At 43.6% G+C, this 22,336-nt stretch overlaps 2 protein-coding genes across 3 annotated transcripts in view; one reads left to right on the forward strand and one right to left on the reverse strand.

Annotated features, from left to right (window-relative positions):
- UROC1 (urocanate hydratase 1) overlaps positions 1-8,932 on the reverse strand; it is a 44,198-nt gene extending 35,266 nt beyond the window's left edge. For both annotated transcript variants that reach the window (XM_074914162.1, XM_074914161.1), the window contains exons 1-2: positions 8,807-8,932; positions 2,059-2,189 (exon numbers count right to left, since the gene is read on the reverse strand). In XM_074914162.1, the coding sequence (XP_074770263.1) occupies positions 2,059-2,189; positions 8,807-8,932 (257 nt within the window). The remainder of the gene's footprint in view (positions 1-2,058; positions 2,190-8,806) is intronic.
- A 2,366-nt stretch (positions 8,933-11,298) lies between these two features.
- Positions 11,299-22,336, forward strand: part of LOC141964232 (netrin-4-like) — a 54,728-nt gene continuing 43,690 nt past the window's right edge. Inside the window, exons 1-2 of the mRNA XM_074914358.1 lie at positions 11,299-12,650; positions 19,524-20,065. Of these exons, the coding sequence (XP_074770459.1) occupies positions 12,584-12,650; positions 19,524-20,065 (609 nt within the window). The 5' untranslated portion in view covers positions 11,299-12,583. The remainder of the gene's footprint in view (positions 12,651-19,523; positions 20,066-22,336) is intronic.

The following is a 22,336-nucleotide window of genomic DNA, read 5'->3' on the forward strand; positions in this document are numbered from 1 at the left end:
TTCAATGCCAGCTGCTGCGATCATCTCACTGTTACCTTCTCCTCCACCATCTGTTTGTCATATTAAATTTCTCTAAAACTTCTAGACCTAGATTCATACTGTAGCTCTTGAGGGTGGGAACAGTTCCTTTGCTGTGTTTGCACAGGTCTTAGTACAATTGTGCTGTGGCCTCTAAGGGACTCTACCAACAAGAAATACCTGGATCAAGAGTTTTGCTCTTTCCCTTTCTGCAAGCAACACCACCATTGCAGATGCTGGAAATTCCTGAAGGTACATAGAATCATTTGACATGGTTGCTAAATTATCTTCCTTTTATTGGACCATAGATTTTCAGTGGCTGGACACTTGCTTTGTACAGGGAAGACTGTTACACTGAAAAGGTTAGGCTAAGGAGTGCCAACTACAAAAAAAAAAAAAATTGGACATCCGCTGACCAGCTCATGAGCCAAGATCTGGAATGTATATTCTACAGATTTAGCAAATGGGCTCATGTGCTCTTTATCCCAGCTTTTTACATCAGGATACTAAAACAAATGCCTTGTAGTCATTGCCAAATCAGGAGGGAGAGCATTTGGTTTTTTTCCACAATACTTTTTTATTAGTGTTTTCTGCTTTTCTAAGCTTGATGCGATAAAATGACAGGATTTCTGTGGAATGATATCAATTCATCAAGAGGAGGTATTTCCACATACTATTGCTCAGAACATAAGAAATCCAAAGTTTCTTCAAAGTTTTCCAAATCAGCCGAGCACGGGAACTTGGGTGTTAAATGGAAGGGAATGAAGCTGGACTGTGCTCCCTGGGACATACAGAACAACAAAAAAACCCAAATACTACCAAACTAAAGAGAAAAAAAGGCATTTTCGTATTCTGAGACTGTAAGAGTCTATCAGAAAGAGTGATCAGTGAAATAGTCACAAAGAAAATAATATCTGATGCTATCAAAGAGTCACTGATGCCAGCGATGGAAATAAGCTGGTGGACCGTCTCATCCAAGCCTGAGTGGAAAGTGTCCTCATCTGTAGTTTGAGGCTAAAGTCCTCTGAAGCCCAGCTCTGCAATATCTTCCAGACAGTCTTCCAGTTGTCATCCCCTTAGCTGAATCCTGCAAGAGCTGACCCCAGACCAGTAGGGACAGCACAGAAAAATGGATGTCTGTGCAAATCAGAGTGCTTTCTAGTTGCTTGCTTTATTCAGATTTCTGTATAGACACTAACCAGGCCCCCGCTGGATGCAAAAAGGAATCAATCAGTCTAAAAAAAGCAGCTAGCCCCTGGCAGCCCTCTCTAAAACTGTTCTGCTTCACAAACATTAGCCCCATCAGCCCTAGAATGAAGTGATGCTCCAAGATCAACAGGCACAGCATATTACAAACCAGGGTCAGATACAGGTTCCAGTGATGGAAACATGTACTGTCTGTCTTTTAAGCCTGGAAAGCCTTCTCTGTGAGACTGGGAAAAACGAGCTACTCACAGCAGGTCCCAACCCATCCACTCATCTGATTTTACCTCTGGGTTCAACTGAGACTTCACTTGCAGCAAAAATTGCAAGGTTTCTATCCAGGTTGCAATCGGAGGGCTCTGAGTAATGAGTGGCCCCTAGAAACTAAGACTTGCCACGGGGTAGAGCACTGGGGATCTCTGTGTATGGTAAAGCTGGCATTACCAAGCACACAGCCTTGCACAATCCTTCCTCTGTGCTCAGTGGTGCTGAGCTTTCCAGCACCAAGACTGTCCTGGCCCTGTCACACACTGTCTCCCTGCTAGTCCCATGGGATTCTCATGAGGACAGAGAACAGGTGAAAGCTAGAGGTGAAAGATCACTGTTATGCAGCTTTAAAGAAGAGCATCCCAAAACATACAGTATCACTGGAAATGAAACCACGGTTACCTAACAACACACAGATCATCCAGTTTATTCAGATGATGCACTTCATTAATACGTTATGACATTACTTCTACAAGAGGTAAATTAGGACGCAGCAATGCCACTGTTTAAAGGTCAGTTCCACAGGTGAAAGCTGGTAAGCCAATGCAATATGAACCATCCAGTCCTTACCTCATCTCAATATCTGGAAAGAATCTGTACATATAAATATGGCCATACAGCCTGAGTTCTTCAGCAAACTCCAGTGCTAGCTTCTTTTGTATTTCAGGTGGGAAATAACGCAAGGCATTGCGCAAAGCCAGCTGCCAAAAGAAAACAAAACCCAAGAGAGACAAAAGTCGAGGTAAAAGAGAAATGGAGGTAAGTGGGTGGCCCTGAGCTTTAATCACACTCAGCTGGAAGCCTGCCTAAGCTATCACAAGGATGACATACTTTAAAAGGCCACACTCACGCCAGGGGAGCTCCATTCTGGCTTTCTGATTGAAGTGTTTCCACCTGCATCTTGCCTTGTAGATTTAGTTGCTGTACACAAGAAACCCTCCCCTTTACACCCACCCAAATCTGTGAGGAGAGACCCTGGAGATTTGTTAAGATGTGGACAGATTCCCTCTCACAATGCTAGGGGGCACTGAACTACCAAGGAAAACGTGGTGTTTTTTTTTTTTTAGAAATATTTAGACTGATACCCTGAACTCCTAGAGACACTGAAGACCCTACTGTACTCTCCATTCAAAAAAGGGATCTCGGCCCTGAGTTATGTGACATGCTCCCAGATGATGTTCTTGGGCTGTTTCATTAGAGATTCACTACATCTAGCATCCTAATGTATTACAGAGAGTGGTGGTTTACATGATTTTATTGATGCTACATGTATCGCTTCCAAATTAGCTGAAGTGATTACTAGGCACTGAATTAAATTCCACAGATTATATTATGTGGCTCATAGTCCCTATTGCCTTCAAAGACATTACCCATGGTTTGCAAAGTACAGTATGTCCTTTTGGATGAAAGAAACCATAAATAAATCACTAACAGTCTGTCAAGTCTTGTCTCTGTATTCCATGTTCCATTTGATTAAAACCATCATGAGAAGAAAGATTTTGTCATCTTTAAAAACCCAATGTCATGCAAAGATGCTAAAAGATCTTGTAAGTTCCCTGACAAACAGTGACACTATCCAGATTACTTTTGGTTGAAGAGATTCACAAATCATATGGAATTTCACATCTTCATTAGGCTGATTTTTAATGGCTGTCAAAAGGATAGAAAGGGATCAAGCTTGCTTCCAAATCTGATAACAGTCTACAAAACCACCAGAAAAGCCCAGTTGTGGAGAGGGCTGAACATAGCAAGAATACCTCATGTTTGTGACACCCACCATGGGCACTTCAAAGAGCTATGGAAGCAAGTATTTTCTGCAGCTCACTGTAGTACAGGTATCTAGAACAATAAAGCCTGAAAAGGTCTATAAAGTCCTCAGCTCGGTAATGAACCTCCCAATTCAACAGGACTATGGTCTGGCTCTTACGGCTAGAGCTCTCCACCCCCTTCATCTGAGCATGCTGGTCTCACATTCCTTGGAGCACACTGCAATAACAATATCTCTAAGTCTAAAAAAGCCCCATACTAAGAGAGGTATTTGTTGGCATACTTGCTACTGAACAGGCATATGAGTCAGAGCCTTTCAGACCAGTGAAGCTGTACTAATTTACACCAGCTGAGGATCAGACCAGTAAAACCCTATAAATTAGATTTGTCATTCCACACAGAGAGTGACAAGGGGGAAAACCTATTTACCAGATGAAAAAAATGCAAATTCCATCTTCAAATACCACCTTATTGTTCTCCAGTTAGTTAAACAGTCATTTTTCAAGGCCATGTTTTTAATAAACACAAAAATCCCAGCTATATCCACACTATGACAAAATATGTGGGGATTTTCAAAGTCAATCTCAGAGGCAAGCAGCCATCACAGTGGCTTCCAGATCTAAGAAATTTCTAAAGAAAGAATATAATCACCTACAACCCTTACAACAACAAAAATCAAGAGGAAAACACCACCACATGTGGCACTTTGGCTGCCTGTGAGAACTACAGAGAACTATCAGAATGAGTGTTTTGCTTCCAGTCTGGCAAGGATCACCCAGGTTTTTGATCAATATATTATTTTTATTATAATGAAGCTGACAGGCAAATATTTTTCTTCACCCTAAAAATACAAGCAAGAAAAATCAGTTTGGATCTTTACATAAATTCACTTAGACTGAGCCTCTATCCTACTAACACATTAGCAGAAGCCTGAATTTTGATGATGCAAACATTAATGAAACATGAACTTGGATGTTACATGAAGGGTGGGAAGGGTGCCTTGGTTGCACAGACAATAGAGATCTTATAAAAAAAGGACTAAGACTGTGGCTTGTTTAGCTTAACTGAACAAAGGTGACATTTGATTGCTGTCTCACTGCAGGATAAATGTCAAAGCAGGAAAGAGCTTCAGGGAAATGCTGGAAGAGGAATAAATAGCTGTGAATTAGCCATAAAAAAACTGTAGTCTTGAAATTAGAAGAATTTAAATATAAGAGATTCTGAAACAGTCTCTCAATAGGAGAGCTGGGGCGCTTAAAATCACTTAGATGGAGCCTGACTGCTTTATGACAGGGCAATTGCCATGTACATCAGGAAGAATTTTGCATATTCATTATTGAGTCATAAACTGAATAACCAGAGAAAGGCACTCAAGGTGCAAATTCAAATAGGCTGATCACCAGGCTCTTGTGGAAAGGCAATAGAAGGTTGTTATTCCTTACATTTCATTAGAGCACCACATAAAAAAATTATTCTAACCTTTAAGTAGGATTGATTTACCTGTAACTGGCACATTGCACTCTGAATATTAGAAATTGTGCGTTTGATATTTAGGTGTTCTTCCTGTTCAGAACTTCCACTGACAGAAGCTTATGCTGCACGTGCTCAGTACCTTTGAAAAACCAGGTCTGTAGTTCACTGGTGTCTTAAGAAAAAAAAAGATCAATTGCACTTATACTCCTGAGCCTGATGGGTTGCTTTAAAAAGCCTGCTCTGAATTTGCTGTTACTGATTCAGTTCAGCACAATGCAATGCAAGCACTGGATGCAAAGTCTTCCTCTTAGATCTGCCAGCTGGATCTAACATTTGATTCTTGTGTTTAAGATCTAGTCACCATTAGGGTGTCTTTTTTTTTTTTAATTCCCTGGCATTTATACAGTAAAACATGATCCTGCTGCTATTTAATCAAGATTCAGACCTCTCAGTCTCAACAAAATGTAGTCAAAAGAACCCATGAAATCCTGCTCCGATCAATCAGCTGTAATTATCTTTGTTGGGGAATTCTCTTGAGAAATCAAGTATACCAGCCTCTTTGTTAATTGGTGTTTGTTGAGGAGCCAGTGCCTCTTCAGAAGGAATGTCATTCATCTCCATTTTCTAACAAGATCATCAGGACTTCCAGTTTAAGAATCTTGAGGCACACAAACACTAAGATTTGCAGTCTCCCTGTTCACTGAGGGAAAGGGAAGCGTGCGCAGAGGAAGCGACCAGCTTAACTCTACAACAGCTTCATTCTTAGTTTTGCCCCTTTTTCCAGTGGAGATGCTGCTCGTCTCCCACCTGTCATCTTCCACCTGATGATAATCAGGCCCGGAATCTTTGGTGGCACTATTCTGTAAGCAGCAACCATAAAAAGCAAGACTGTAATTTCAGGTATTATTCTTCCTGATAGGGCCCAGTTTAGATCAGCCCAGCTGGGAAGTCAACACGGCAATTTCTGAGTGGCCATTGCTATAAACGCCCTACAGGCTGTGGAACTTCAACCAAGTTCTTCATCATCCAGATGTTCCAAAACAGGAACCAACAAGTTGGCCTTCCTAATCCACATATAAACTTTAAAAAGGGGTCTCATTTCTGGATTTGTAAAACAACTGTGGAGGTTAAATGTCCTGCTTCTTTGTCAGAAAGTTTAACAAGAACTTCAGGTGCTATGCAACTGCACAGGCTGTGATTTTCAGCTCTCTGCTGTAGGATGCCATGAAGCAGCAGGACCTGGCTGCTCCTGAAGGGATGGGGAGCCAAGCAGAGTAACCCAGCCAGGACAGGACCTCACCAGCCAGAGTCCAGCCTCATGGTAACCTGAGGGAGGTGAGCAGGGCAGAGATGGCAGGCAGGTTCCACCAGGAGTCCACGCCATCAGGCAGGAACATTGCCATAGGAGTGCAAGTCAGGATCAGGTTTGGTGGTGCTTACCACAGAGAGACAGAGCCCAGAGATCACCCGGAGGGTTCCTGGTGACAAGTCAGCTCACAGCTTGGAGATCAGATGGGTGAGATCTATGGCTGGGACAAGCACATTGCCAACATGACCAAGATTAAGGCCCCAGGCCTGAGCTTAAATGGAGCCTCTAAGCCTGTGGACAGAGGGTGTGGGTGGAGATCTCAGGTGAGGCTCATCAAGGCCTGTTAATGACCTCAGGGCCCTACGACAGCAACACAAGTGATGCTGCAATCAGGGAACAGATGATCATGCTGGGGTGGCAGGAAGACCATAACACGGCTTGGCTCTAAGATACGTAAGGGAACTGCTGCATGGATGAAGGCATGCTATTTTTGTCTGATTCTGAGCAACACCAAGCAGTGCACATCCTTCCCAAGCTGCTCCAGCTTTACTGAAATGTCAGTGAGTATGGAGTGTGCAACATCCTTGTTCTGCAAAGGACACACAACACATAAGATTTTAAGGGTGGTTGCTTTGTAGCATATATACATTAAGATACAGATGCTGAGAAACAGAGAGCTAGGGTTTCCTGAGCTGTGGGGGGAAGAGAGAGGATGTGGCTGTTTCAGGCCTTAGGCAAAGAATGCCAAAGGAAGAGAACTCAGGAAACATCTAAACAGAATCAGTTCTGAGAAATGGCTTGATTTATCCAGGAAGATTAAAGCTGGTATGATAGGAAGAAATACATACCTCTTCAGCAAGCCCCAAAGCACACAGAACTTTATAAATCTTATTTACAGGATTTCTATTATAACCACAAAAGGAGGCCCAAGAAAATAAAACATTGGCAGTGCTAAGGTTTATTATTGTAGAAAAAGGGCTAAAACTGCAATGAAGAGAGGGCCAAATCCTGAGGAGATCAGCAGAGCATTATTAACTTCACCTCTGTCAAAACTTCCCCTGAATACTTCAATTAGAAAATGAACACAGTGTCATATGTAAAGACAAGCCTCGCAATATGCTCAGCATTACACACTGTCAACGAAATCTGAAAGCCTGTCTTGAGACTTAAAAACCAACTTGTAGACAGACAATCTTTCTGTCTACATGCTTTTCTAAGCTTGGAACACCTCTTAAAAAAATAAAAAAAAAAAAGATTTGACCTTTCAGATATAAAATAAATACCAGCTGAACCTCTAACTCTGTTTAAGATGGAGGATTAAGAGTAAAATAAATCAGAAAGGAAGCTTTTAAATCTTTAACAGTCTAATAAAAAACCCAACTGGCATGATCTCTCATCATATATAGGTAAGAAGGAGTGATGAGGGTAGGATGTTAGACTGTAGCCTGGGGCCAGAAAATCAGTCTACTGCCATCTTCCTGCAACACTTAAAGGAGACAAGAAACTATTCCAGTTTCTATACAGGGAGTGAGGACTTTGGGGAAGAAGGAAAGAGTAAGGTTTGGCACCCTTTTGAGAGATACCATCTCCTCTCCTGCAGCATGGACTCCCTCATGCTATAGCAGACTTCTCCTGGGGAAAAGGCAAGGAATAAAATGGAGATGATTGGCAACGTTCTGACATGCAGTGAAGCTCACTCCCCACTCCTTTATCTTCACAGCCATCCCCACGGCCCCTTCCACACACTTAGCAGCCACACTTCCATGTGTCTGAGCTGTCCCAGGCACGAACAGGATTCCTCAGCCATGAATGCTCCTGACATTGAAGTAAATCCTCTTTGGATATCTTACAGCTGTTCCTCTTTCTACTCTTTGACTAGGCTCTCCTCTGCTCGTGGAAGTGGACTTTGAAAGAATTTGGCTGCTGATGCCAGTGGGGAACTCCCACGAAGGCAAGGAAGTTGTGTGCAACTTGTGAAGTGAGGAAGGAACTTCCGTGTTCTGACCAGAATGTCACATCAGAAGTGATGTTACCTGTGATGAAGCACAGACATTCAAACTAAGGAACCCACCTTATCCTCTCCCACACAAATTTCTAAGGACCTCCACCCATTGACCATTATTTTCTGCTGCTGATTTTTAAAAATCTCTGACATGAAATAATGCAATGATTACTTGAGTGTGTACGTAGACTATTCAAACAAAAAGAGACAGGAAAAGAATTACACAACTAAAGACAAATAATTAACTCAGCTCCCTACAAACTTGCCTAAATTCCAGGACACTCAGACTACTGGTTAAAATAAATTATCTTTGGGTCTTTTATGGAAATATGCAGTTGTGTAGCTTGTACTGTGATGCTGATGCATCACATTTGATAATGATTGTATTTGAGGGGTTAGCTTTCACTCCCATACATATGCAATGTTTTTGCAACAGCATTCATAATTTCATCTCCAAGGAACAATGCTGGATTGACAGCCTTGAAGTCTAATGCCTCTTGTTCAGTCATTTAAAGTCATGGAAGCTGTCGTGCAGCACATGTTCCTCCTATCAACCTCCTTATCTCTGGGGAAGGAAGGAAGAAAGCATGCAGAAGAGTTTCCAGTACTTTGTCCCATTACCCACTGAAATTATAACACCAAGGAAATACATTTGCCACAATGGCAGGTGAACACTCAGAAAGGCATTTGAGGCAATCGGGTCTGCTGCCCTGAGCTGCATTTATCTGAAAGGAAGAGAAGTGAGGCCCTGTGAAACCCCATGTTACCTTTTTCTCTTGAGCAGTGAGATTAGGGGTTCTCACAGGTGCATGGGGTATTCCTTTCTTCCGACCTCTGTTCTCAGGCAAAGGGTAGAGAGGAAGGCCACGACAGATTTCCTTCAGGCTGGTCATAGCTGCTGAGGAAACAGGAGGAGGAAAGGCAAGGCAAGTGGGAGAGGTGCAAGGAATGGGGAAGGAAGGTGCAGGAAAGCAAGAGGCTAAGCAGTTCAGGTGTAGCACCACTGTGGGGTGATGTCCAAGAGGACAGGCTGTCCTCTGGCTTTTGCAAACAGGGCTGTCCAGCAGAGAGGGCAGGCGGCACAGGTGACACACCTCCCCCCTCTTTGTGGTGCCATTGGCTCTTCCCTCCTCCTCCAAAATGAATGATTCACAGTTGTGCTGTTTGTTCTCTGGGTGCTTTGTCAGCTGGTGCCGTGCTAAGCCACCAGAGCAAACTCAGTCGCTTTCCAAATCATCTGATTCCCCAATGTCCTAGTGAGTCATGGTCCCGAGCATGAACCTTGCCTGAGACCTCAAGGATTGTGCATTTCCATTTCCGTAGTTTAGGAACTAACTAAAGTTAATCACTGTTACTTGTCAGTGTTCAGCTAGGAGGAGCATTCTCTGTTTGACGCTTCTAGGTATGGGCTGTTCCTCAGATCTCATCAGTCCATCTTCTAGACAACAGCAGTTGTCAATGGTAACAGCAAAATTTCCACCATAGGTGTCAGCTCCTCTTAGCTCACAGGCATGAACGACTTTTAGTGGTATTAAACTGGAAATGTACTCATTAGCACTGGTCCTGCTTTTTTCAAGGCAATAATTGAGAGGAAGAATTAAGGCTTTCAGTTCCAAGTCACTTTTATACCTTACAGTCAACAACAACTAGAAAGTCTTATGTTACTGCCATCCAGACATCACAAGTAAATGAATATACTTGACTTTGATTTTCCCCTTACAGTGCAACATGAACTTCGCTCTCTGTTTTGAGTTCTTGTTTAAATTATACAGGAGCTTCTTGACCTTTATTACATCCATGGGACTACAACTCTCGGCCAGAGAATTTTCTCAGGTGGCAGAGTTTAAGCCTGGTGAAATTAACTGGGAGAAATATTTCAGTTAGGAATGAGCCTAAAACCTAGGAATAAAAAAATACTGCATTTTCCCACAGGGCAGCAATCAACAAGCGATGACAACAAAGCACAATTATTAAATGACAGCATCTCATTAATGTCACATTGGCTTTAGCTCTAGGACATACTGCACATCCCCAGCTCCCACTGAAGATGCTTGAGTTGAAAGAACTCAGACCATCCCAGGGGAGCTGAGCACACGGCATACTCAAACCCTCGGAAGGACACTAACCGTCATTTATGGCAGGAGAATTTTGTTTTGTAATTATACAGTATTTTAGCTGCTTCCAAACAAAAGGCAAAGACAAAACGGAGAGGAAAAAGCCTCCTTCATATTTTAAATTTTTCTACCTGGTTTTCTTATTAAAACCATACCAAAAAAAAGGAAGATAAGGGTAAAGTCAGAAAATTCTACCCCAAAACCTAGCTAAATAACCCCGCCTGACATAAACATCCCAAAAGGAAATAAATCTTTCCTCCTTCTTCTTTGTGTGACCCATATTCCCCAAACCCCTCGAAGGTCTGATCCTGCGCACACACGGGCACAAGAATAACCTCGTCTGCACCGGGGCTCCCATCGGAGCCGCTCCCCTCGGTGGCACCAGCAGAAGTTAATGGCGTTCGACTGCTGCGAAAGCTGAAGAGAGGGAGAATGCAGCTGGGGGGGGATTGTGTGACAGAACTCACTCCCGGAATTAGAATTATTTCTAGGGCTGAGCCCTTTCAGCCCCCGATCGCTACATGCTGGAGCTTCTCTGTGTCCCTGGGAGCTTTGTGTTGGAGTTACCTGAGCCAAGCTGACTGCAGGGTCGTGCCCAGCGCCGCCTGGGGGGGGGGACACACGGCTGGGGAGGGGCAGGTGTGTCAGTGGTGCCAGAGCAGACCCCCCAGTTTCTCTGACAAGCCCCAAGTCCCCCCCCCCAGCTCATCTCTGTGATCATGGAAAGAACCCCGGTGCGTGTGCTCGTTCGTGCACCGTGTGAGCCGTACCTAACCCCCCCAAACCCCCCTCGCCACCCCGCTCCCCCCTCCCCATCCCCGGGGCTGTCCGGTGTGTGTGGGGGGGGGCCCCGTGGTGCCCCCGGGGGTGCCGGGCCGTGTCCCCGGGGCCGGGCAAGTGTCATGAGCCGGGCGGGCTGGCAGAGGGTGCTGCAGGGACGGCCGGCACCGGGCGGGCTGCTCGGGCTGCCCCCGCCCCGCACCACCCCCCCCCCCGCGCACCCCTCCGCGCCCCCCCGCGCCCATCAGCGCACACAGGCGCGCACCGGCTCCTGGAGGAGAAGATGCGGCTGGGAAACAACGGCAGCATCTGAGAGCGACGAGGAGCAGCCCAGGCGACGAGGAGGTGCGGAACCGACCCATCCTCCTCCTCCTCCTCCACCCTAACACAAAAAAAAAAAAAAAAAAAAAAGCACATATAAAGAGCAGGAAGAAGATCACATGTTATAATAATCCCCTTTGCAGCCAGACAGGACCAGAGAGGAGAACTGCCCGGTTAGGAGTGAGAGATGTGCTAGAGGCTCGAAGGGAGGCAGAGACAGAACTTGCAGAGAACTAAACGGGAGGGAAGGGACCCCCCAGCCCTGCGCCTCGCTGGAGCAGGAGGGAGCAAGCATCGTCCAGCACCACCACCCCCCTTTTCCCCTCTCTCCTGGGCGCTGCACCCCCCAACCCCCCCGGAGCGCAGCCCCGGGCCGAGCCCCCCCCCCGGGAACGGCATCCCCCGCATCGCGCCCAGAAGCCGCGGTCCAGCAGCGGAGACGGCAAAGGATCGCCCGGGCACCGGCACCGGCGAGCTGGCGTTGGGTTTGTTTTTCACTCTTATCCCCCCCTTAGGCTCTCGCTGTGTGAAGCAAAGCCCTTGGAGGTGGGGGAGAAAGTGGCTTCCGTGACAGCGGAGGGAGGAGGAGGGAAATAAAATAAAATAACCCAAACCAAAATCCAGAGAGAGAAGAGCCAAGGAAGCACTTGCTTCTCATCATCTCTCAGGGAGAAAAGCCAACTCTGTTCTTCTTATGACCCTCTGCTGCAGGGAGCAAAGGGAAAGCAGGTACTGGGGTAGCCCTAACAAAGCAGGGTGCCCGCTGCCCGGACCCCATCTCTCCCCCGGGTAGCAGGAGGCTGCGGGGAGGTGCGAGGGGGGGCAGGGAAGGTTGTCAGGGGGAAGCCAGGCAAAGCTTCCCCAAAGCTCCACGAAGCTCCACCAAAAGCGAGGAGCAGAAATGAAAGTTTCGAAATAGCATCCAAAGGACCGCAAAGGACCGGCCGGATCAGAGCTCTCGGCGTCACATCAGTCCTGGATGGTGCATTCGAGGGGCTGCATCAGGGATGTGAATGTGCCCGGGCCGCTGCATGGAGAGGGGTAAAGACACAGAAAATCCTTGTTATTTATTTATTTATTGGAAGCAATGTACGGGTGACACCCAGAAGGCATCTGAGCCCTGAAAAAAAAAAAAAAAAACCAAAACAAAAACCACCTCTGGACCCAAACGAGAACAAGAAGAATGAGACAGCAGCCTTGACCCCTACACTGAGAGGAAGGTGAGCAGAAAGAAAGAAAGAAAATACAGAAAAGCCATGCAAGCACCAAACCTGTAGATTACTGCAGCTCTTTTTTGCTTCATTGAGGACAGATATTTTACTGACAGCCATGCAGCATAAAGGCATCATGCTGATTGTGCTCTTGGAATATTTTATTTCTGGCCATGGGGAAGCAGGTAAGCAAAATAAATCAATATTGCCATTCATGAAACAATTTATCCTAAGTTTAGCAAGGGGAAAGGGGATAGAAATCAGGTCTGTGTTTAAAAAAAAAAAAAAAAAGTATAACAACATCATTTAGATTGGATTTTTATAAGGAATCTGGGTTAGTCAATATATACAAATGCTTCTTATTCTCTGCAACACAGAGCCTTATAGCTCAGCCTCCTCCCAAAGACTTATAACAGCATGTACAGTTTCATACATCCTTAAAAGAAAAAAGTGTATTATTTTTCTGAATGAAAGAAAAGAGAGGAAGAAAGAGGTAGATGGATTGAGATATGCTGAATATTTGTTTTGAGGATGAAACACTGCCTTCCTAGGCAGGACAAGAGGGAAAGAACAGTCTCCTTGGACAGCATCACTGTAGAAATTTGAGTTATTCTCTGTTAACTTCATTTTGCATCATTAAAAGTCAGGGATGCTGTTTAGGAATTACTATGTATCCAAGGCAGTGCATTCACTCAGTGTGTTCCCTGATTTAATAGTTAACAGGCAGCAGGCAAGATTAAATTAGCATTAGAGAGAAAATGGATTAGGACAGAAAGAGAAGTTGATTAGTGTTGTGTGTGTATATGTGGGTGTATAAATAAACATATATAGGAATGATACAGCTGTAATGGTATTTACATGGGGTCCTAAAAATACCTGGATTATGAGGGAGACAAATTTCTTAAGGGAAAGGAAGCAAAGCATTAGATTATTTTCTTCTTGCTGTGGTTTAATACATCTTTAAGGTTAAAAGGGATGAATTATGCAGCTCAGGTCAGAAAAATAAAAATATTGCTAAAACAAGACATCCCTGATGACTTTTCCTTTGAGATATTGGCTTCGGGTGTCTCTTTCTGTACAGGAAGGCATACCAGTGGTTTAAATTTCACCTGTGTGCTCAGAGTATTAGGAACAGGAACAACACTCTACATGCAGCGATTTAAAAGCGATGGAAGGGTTCAGCCACCCTGCAAGCTCCAGTAAAGTCAAAGGCAGATCAGGCGGCTTCAGCTCAGATTATTCCCCAGCTAGATCATAGACATCAGATTTCCGTAATGGATTTTTTTTTTTTCCTTAAATTTTCTAAATGATTTTCTTAAAAAGTGAAAGCAGCTCATGAATTTACAATTCTATCATATTTTCCAGGAACACTTTAGGGAAAAAGGCTGGTTATCACAACATTCCAGGGAATGAGTGGAGGGAGGACATGGTACCTTAGTCCTCTTAGTATCCTATTTGGGGCATTCACTAGTTTCCCAGCCTAGGACTCTCCCTACAGGGTACGTATGTTGATACATAGCACAGAAAGGTTACAGAGACGTCTTATAAAGTTGCTGATGCTGTTGTGGAAAGCAGCCTGTTATAAACCAGCTTAGATTTGTCCTGCATCCAATTCACAAAGGGAAAATGAATCTTCAAGGAAATGCAGCCCACAGCTGACTGCTTGGAAAGTGAATTTGAGGGGAGGCAGCGTGTTCTGTATGGAGGTAAACACACTCCGAATAATGGTGTAGGACACAGGGAATAACAGCAAAATAACTGGATAGTGAAGGTGATGATGCCAAGGATTCAATGTCACTTCAAATAAATATATGCTGCTTGGTCAAAAGGTTGCACAAATCATAAGCCCGTGAAAGCACAAGAGTTACCTGTGGTTTTTTGGGGTTTTTTTTGGGTTTTTTTTTAGAAGCAGTATAAAAATCCTGAATTAACCTTGAATCTTTACAGGTCCTGTTACAGGGTCAGTACTGCTCAGCCTAAGGTTAGTTCAGACAGTGTTTAGCCAGTCTGTGTAAACTGATTTAGAAGTCTCAGCCTTTTCCTGAGCAGAGAGGTGTACAGGGAGTTTGGTTTTGACATACTTTACTAGCCTATACAGTCAATTCCCTTTTCAGCCCTATAGTTGGTCCCTTCTGGTCAGAAGTGAAACAAATTGATGGGGCAGTTGTGTGGGGAGTACATGGAGTACAATATTTGTGGGGAGTACAGTATTTGCCTCCTGCCATCTGTGCAGAGAAGACAGTCGGGGTTGTCAAGATTGGCTCCTTAGATCTTTAAATATAATGCCAAGGGAAAAATAAAAAAAACACCTTAGTAGTTTGGCTGGAGGAGTCCCCTGGTTTTCTGTTACGAGATGTGACACTTGGGTGATCCTTCCCCTAGTCTTAGGCAGGTGGAGGGCATTATTCCCCTCAAGTAAACTTGCAGTGGTCTCAAAACTCGTGCATATTGGGAAAGTTAAGGGGACAGATAACAACTTGGGCTGTTGCTTCCATGCTGGCCAGCCCAGGCCAGCCCAGGGCTCTGCAGGAGAGCAGTGCCTGGGCCAGCTCTCCTCCCGATGGCCATGGCCGCCCTCCAAAAGGGGGCGTGGTGTGGCCAAAAATGGCCATTTTCTAGCACCAAGCTTAAAAATCAATTTGCAGGACCAGATCATCAGCAGGGTTTGGTTTCCTCTGGTCTGGGGTTATTCAGTTCATCTGCAGATCACCTGTAGGTGTTGGAGCCCAGTCTTGTTCCAGGAGGGATGTAGGCAGGCAGACGGCGACTGGCCACAATGGAAAATGGCCCAGATCTGGGATTTTATTCTTCTTTTGTTCGTGCCCCAAGTCATGGAGGCAGCTTGGTTTGTAGCACATTCAGAACTTCACCTTTGGGGTGTTTATGAAAGCTGGCTCATTAGCTCCAGTTGTGAGGGCTATTTTAATGCAGAAATACATCAGGCTACTCATAAATGGATGAAGACTTGCCCAACTTATTGCATGTTGGCCCCAGACACACCAAAGGGTTGTAGAGCACTGCTGCTGCAATCAGCATTAAGGGGTAAAGTTCTAGGTCTGATTAATAAAAACTCGAGCAACTCATGTCCCCCAGGTGCTTAGCTCTAAAAGAACATTTTAAAGTTTTTGGTTATTAAGAAAAAAGTTAAACAGATATAGAAGAAGTGAAATCCAGGTTGGACATAGATGCTGGAACTGCTCCACCAAAACCAGCAGAAGATGCCCAAAGGTTTTAGTGTGTATGTGTTGCTCAAACTGTGAAATTCGCTCTCCTGTCTCACTGTAGGAGACTTGAACACACAAGATCATGAAGTTGCATGTGGAAAAGATATAAAAATTCAATTCAAATCACTCCAAAAATATTAGGCATCTTTCCAGTCACATCGGCAGGCTTTGACTGAGTTGCCATATGACCTTTCTTCTGTCAGGTATCCAGTGGAGGGTGAAAAAAAACCCCTAAAAAAACCTAAAAAAAAAAAAAAAAGGAACCTGATTTTAGTAAATGTCTACAGTGTTCTGCTGCATTTCAAGGCTCTGAAGTAAGAGATCTCTGTTTGAAATGGTGCCCCAGGAATATCAGTAGTATGACCTCCCTTGAACTGTGTGATTCCCTAATCATGGGATAACGCCGTTGTTATAACACGTGTCAGGCATGTGCCATTGACCCGCCACTTTGTGGCACAGCTCTGAGGGACCAGAAAACAAACAAATAAATTAATCATACCATTTACGGAGCCGAGCCATCCTCCATGGAGTAAAAGCTAATCAACTTCAATAACATGCAGTGCCCATGCGCAATCAAACTGCTTAGTTCTTTATGAATTATTCAATTAGTCCTCCTGGCAGTTGGGGTAAGTTGTATGTTCGCCTGGCTGCTGTTTCTCTTCTGCAATGGGCCCCCCTCGCTGTCCAGATTCAACATTTCATGTTGTTTCCACCGAATCAGTGAGTGATGGACAGGCTGTTCTAGCCTTGTGGCCAAGCAGTGTTCTGCCAATTGATTTCTTTAAATACAAAGCTTTTAATCGACTGCAGATTTTGTTTCCCAACCTTTCTCCTTCTCTCCAACTCCCTTCTGCTAATTTGCACTTTGTTCTTCTCCCATTTTCCTAATGACACAGCAGTTCAGACAGGAACTGTTTATTGATGTTGCTGCATTAGCAGGCAGAGCAGATAAACCTTCTTGTGACTGTCGTTCAGGAGAACAACCGTGTTTTGCTTCCTTTTCCAGATTCAGATAAAAACAGCTGAAAAACTCAATACAAGACTAATAGCCCATTTATGGGAAGTGCAAAAAGCAGTCATTCCCTTTAAAAAATGTTTCCTTTTTTACTTTCTTGGAGTCTGCATCTTCCCTATGTAACTCCTCAAATTTAGAACTCCAGCATCCCATTTCCTCTATGAAAGCTTTAGTGGTGTGATGCATCAATAGAGATGGACTTTCTTTTAATTACATCGTATATTTATCCACAATCCAATAGCATTTGTAACATGAACCTGTTCTTAATCAAACCTGACTCTTAGTCACAACTAATGCTTGTTCAAAGCTCAGTTGTAAGACCAGTCCCACTTAAATTCTCTGGAGGCAAAGACGAGACCTTCCTGCAGCACTGAGCAAAATCAGTCAATATCCAATTAAACACAGGGCTTTCCTTATTTCCAGTAGTTTTTAGCAAACAGCTTGGGCATGAGCATGAACTTAAATTCCACTTGCAAAGATGTTCTTGAAGCATGCAGTTCTAGTTCATTATATTTTTGCTGACCTGCAAGGATAGATTTATCTTTATTTCAAGAATTCTTCATGACTCGGTGAAATTCAACCTTCAGAGCAGATAAAAAATTGGCATTTCAGATGCTCTGCAAAAAGGAGGAAGCTCTAAACAACTTTAGTGGAAACCTGAGTCCTTTCTCAGGACAAAAAGATTCATAGAAATTGCAAGGAACCTCCCAGATAAATTCTCTGAAGCTCCTGGTGTTCCCCTGTAACTGTATTAAGCTCAGATGGAATAAGAAGTTCATAATCAGAAAGAAACTACATTGAGATGGTCATCAAGCAGTGAGGATGGTGTGAGGGCTTAGTGGAGGATCTCCAGCAGTGCTAAGAATCACCTGCTCAGTTGAAGTTGAGGAGCAAAGAACAGACCCGATAGAGCCAAACATCCCCATCTTCCCTCCTTTCTTCTCCAGCTGACTTCAGCAACTCCTCCTCTCTCATGAAAATCCACCCCTGTGCTGGTACATGGAGCGGTGGTGGGGCTGAGGAGGGGCAGCTTTCATTCCTTTGAGCCAAGGATTGTTTAGGTGCACACGTAATTCAGGGACTGCTGCTCTCTAAGCTCTGCCAGTCTCCTAGGACTTCACTGGGATACTAAAAAAAAACCTTGGACAGCCCCTTCCAGCCACTGGTGAAAGACAACCTCCACCAGGAGGAAACCCACTGTGTCTCCAGACATTCCCTCTTTCCCTGAGGCTGCTGCTTAAAATGTCTGTTGGGCAAACACACATTAAGTCCAAGTTCCTTTGAAGGTGGCATCCACCTGTGTCTAAGAGTAGTCAAGATCATTTTTGGATGATCTATTCCCTTGCTCTCTGAAGTTTAAGACTCCCTTTTGCTGTATGTAAGCTAAAAAGGCACACACCATCGGTCAGTGGGATTCAGTGGACATACAGCAACTTAGGTTTGCCTCCTAATCCAGGGAAGAAAAATGCATGAGGTGTTTTCCAAAACAATGTCCATCTCTGACCATTCTCTTCTGGCTTGTGCAGACTAAGGAATTAAGGACAGAAGCAACTCAGAGGCAAAAGTGTGCAGGCTGGACACATATTTTCACTTTAAATATTCCTTTAGGAAAGAGGGACATTGGTTTCACCCAACTACATTTATGATTTCGGTATTTTTATGTCTGAATCAGAAAGTCTTTTCTTTGACCTAACTTGATTTTAAAACTGATTTTGCCTGAGGGAAGGCTGAATATAAAACAAGTAGAGATTTTAAAACTTGACCTAGAATGTTGAACTAATAGCCTTTGAACTGCTCCTAGATTACCCAGGGTTTATGGTCATCCTATGTTTCATTGGAAGGGCCATTTCCTGTAGGACTTACATTGAGTCATCTGACTTGTGACCTCTTGGATTAGATTTATGACCTTGCAAGGTCGGTCTTTAACTCCTTCTAGACTGTTAAGTTGAAAAGAGGACATTGTATGTCATTAGAAAAGCAGCTTTCTCCAGTATGTTAATAAGGTTTTGGGACTGACCTTTACTTCCAGTGACACAAGACACTACTGATGACTTTGTAGTTACCCCTACCTTTTCTTAATTTAGAAATAAGTAGATATATACATTGAAGATACCAAATTTTTGCCAGTATTTGCAAACTTGGCAAACAGAATATAGTCATCTACTTCCATATCAAGGTATTTAAACAAACGAGAGACTTGATTTTCAGCTCTGCTAAGTATTAACAATTCCAGCTGGTCTCAATAGGAACAGTAGAAACTCAACACCCCTCAAAATTATGCCAGTAATGCGTAACTGTAAAACTATAGAAAAACATGCCTTCTTTATGTGTTTGTATGTGTAATTAGTGTCTGTAATTTCTTGGGCAGGAATCATCTCTTTTCTTAATGTATCTATGCTGTATAATAGTTTGACTTTGCTTTCTGATAACAATGAAAATAAATGCATTGACTAGAATCAGGCCTCAGATACAGAGCTTTCCTAGAGTGAAAGTAAGAAAACAGCTTTTCTGTGGTTAAACACAAAATTCAATAGACCAACGCAATTGCTTTTTGAACAGAAATCAAAGTTAAGTGCCATAAGCATGGGTTTTCTAAAGACCTCAGTTTCAAGTTAGGCATCAAAACCAAGGACTAGATTTATTGAGCAACTCCCTCCAAACTTTGTGTGAAAAGACAAAGTAGGTGTCCTTAGAAGGGATCCTTTTTGGATGTCAATCCCCAGATGGGGACTCCAAGCATTTGCATGGTCACCTGTGTTACAGCCCGACAAGTATTTGAGAAACTCTGCTGAGTTGTGTTTCTTTCGCCTGTCTTTCAGACCCCGTGAGGCTACGAGCCTTTCGCTGTAACGGCCGTTCCTGCAACCCTCCGGTGGGAAACCTTGCAACAGGGAGGATACCGGTCACTCTCACCACGTGTGGCCAGAACAGTACAGAACTGTACTGCTTCTACCCAGACCAGAATCTCCTCCATCAGGGCTCCCATGGCTGCGGGCAGCCTCGCTGCACCAAATGCAATGCCAACCAGCCTGATAACTCCCATCTCCCTGGCGACATGACAGATGATTTCTTTGCAAACCCCATCTCCTGGTGGCAGTCTGCCCAAGGGGTACACAGGGAAGAAATCAGACTGGACTTCGAAACAGAATTCTACCTGACCCATGTCATCGCTGTGTTCAAGTCACCTCGCCCCGCTGCGATGGTGTTGGAAAGATCCCAGGACTATGGGCAGACCTGGAGGCCCTACAAATATTTCTCTGTCAACTGTACAGCGACCTTTGGGCTCCAGGATGATCTCATTGAGGAGGGCTCCATGTGCACTTCCAGGTATTCAGATGCAGTGCCCTGCACCAGAGGAGAGGTAAGCAATAACTGAGGTTTGGACTAAGTTTAGTATCACACAGCTGAAGACTAGCTGAAAATAATAGAGTATGTGCTCAAAGAGATATTGTGCATATGAATTAAGAAAGATAGCCCATCCCCAAAGGCTTGGCATTAAGCAAATAAAGGGGAAGAAGAAGAGAAATTATCAATGAAAATGAATGGAAATGCTTTAACAAATTTATTTTATGAGAGTTGCACAGGGTAGGATTAACATTGCCTAATTTCACATTGCAGACGCCAATAACTAGAATTCCAACAAAACAGACATAAGGAAATACACATTTGTAGAGTCTGATTTATCCAAACTATTTTCCTACTTTATGATGACATGAACTGCATGTTGGTTGGGTTTTTTTTTTTCTCCATATAAAAAATCCTAGATGATTGGATGACTTTTAAATACATCCCTCCCCTAAGTTATATGTAACTTTTCTTGCTGGGTGTGACTGCTCCGATTGTATCAAGCCACAGGCTCCAGAAATGAAACCCTTTAGAATCAGGAAGTGGAAGTGAGCATCCAGGTTTCACCATGAACAGTGAGAAAGGGCTCTCCCTTGGTATGGATGTTCTGATGTGCTATTAAACACATGCAGAAGGCCTTCTTTTGAAAGAAATGTACGATTGCTCTGACAAATTCCCCTGACAAAAACATTAATGACTACTTAGTGATCAGATACTTAGTTTAGTTACAACCCTTTCCATTCATCAATCTTGAAACAGTTTAGATGGGAAAGAAAGTAAATATCACGGATATCATTTTATAGAGGAGACATAAAGGCACAAAGGGAGATTATAAGACATTCCTATAGTCACAACAGAGGCTGGAGTCCTTTCACTTTCTTCTTTTCCTTAGAGAAATCACAATCCTCTTGGTTTCCCTGTCTGGAAGTGATCATGCAGGTTTAGCAGGAATACTTTGCTGCAAATTAAGCTCAGGTGTGAGGTGAATGGTCCAGATAGGCTTTAAAAACACAGTGGTTTCAGCAGTGCACTTCAAAATGCACTTGAGAAGAAAGAAACTAGTGGACTATACCCGAGACAGGGAAACAGTAGTAAGGAGAGACTGAGTTCATCTTTGTGCAAGAGGCTGGGAAACATCTCTGCGTATTAGACATCTGGAGCAGATCATCTGACTACTAAACTGTCTTGTTCCTGGAGTAATAATTCTGCTGGTCAGTTATCACGATACATTTAAGACAAATACATCCAAATGTCTTCTTAGAGAGGTTATAATTTGCCACGTCAATACGGAATCTAGGCAATTAATATAATTTTCCACTCTTGTGCGCTTTCCAATCAAAAATCTGGAAGTACTTTGCAAGATCCATTTAATGATCTTCAGCACAAATATAAATAAGGGTCCTGTTGCCATTCCGCAGATGGGGAAAGAGCAGCACAGAAAGGTGAAGTGTTTCATGGTAAAACAGGACAATCCTGGCTAAGGAACAGAATACAGGGTGTGAGGGAAATGCCTTGGCCTTAAATGCAAAACAACTCTTCCTTCTTTAGTACAGTATCCTCTGCTGCCCTGCACTATGTTGGCTTTTGTGCTTACTTAACCTTGGGGAATATCATTAAGACCATATGTTGCTGCTACAACAAATCTGAGAAGTGGATGGCAGAAAATCAAATAATAAAACATTCAACCAACACAAGCCTTTGTGATTACAAGTGTCAAAATGATTCTGTCAACTTGGGCAGCAACTACGCTGAAATGAATATGTGTATGCTTAATCAATCTATGCCGTGGTAGGAGATGTTAGAAAACAATAGTAATAGTAAGAACAGTCATAAATTTACAGGTCACACCCTTGCAGATCCCAAATACTTCCATGAACTGTTACATGAACTGAATACGTACAGAGGTCACTTCCTCCACAGGACAGAGAGCTGAAGCTTTAAAGCAGCACACAGCAACCTAACAGAGAACGAGACAAACACTGTTTCACAGCACATTAACTGCTGGATTCTGAAGTTCTGGACAGACTTTAGAGACCTCTTAATCAATCCATGAAATGCCACTATGGCAAGGGTGCAAAAGCATCAGGCTTTTCAGGTCAGCAATACAACACAGCAGATTCTTTTGTGAATGAAAATAGAGGAAGGCAGAGTGTAGTTATTTAAAGTGATACCTGATCAGATTTGCTTGAGTCACACTGCTACTCTTACTACAAGTCCCACAGGAGCTTTGCCCACACACCTCAGAACTGCAATTTTACACCTTATTTTAAAGATGTCACAATGTCAC

Source organism: Athene noctua, chromosome 10 (genome assembly GCF_965140245.1).
Source record: "Athene noctua chromosome 10, bAthNoc1.hap1.1, whole genome shotgun sequence".
In the NCBI taxonomy this organism is placed as follows: domain Eukaryota; kingdom Metazoa; phylum Chordata; class Aves; order Strigiformes; family Strigidae; genus Athene; species Athene noctua.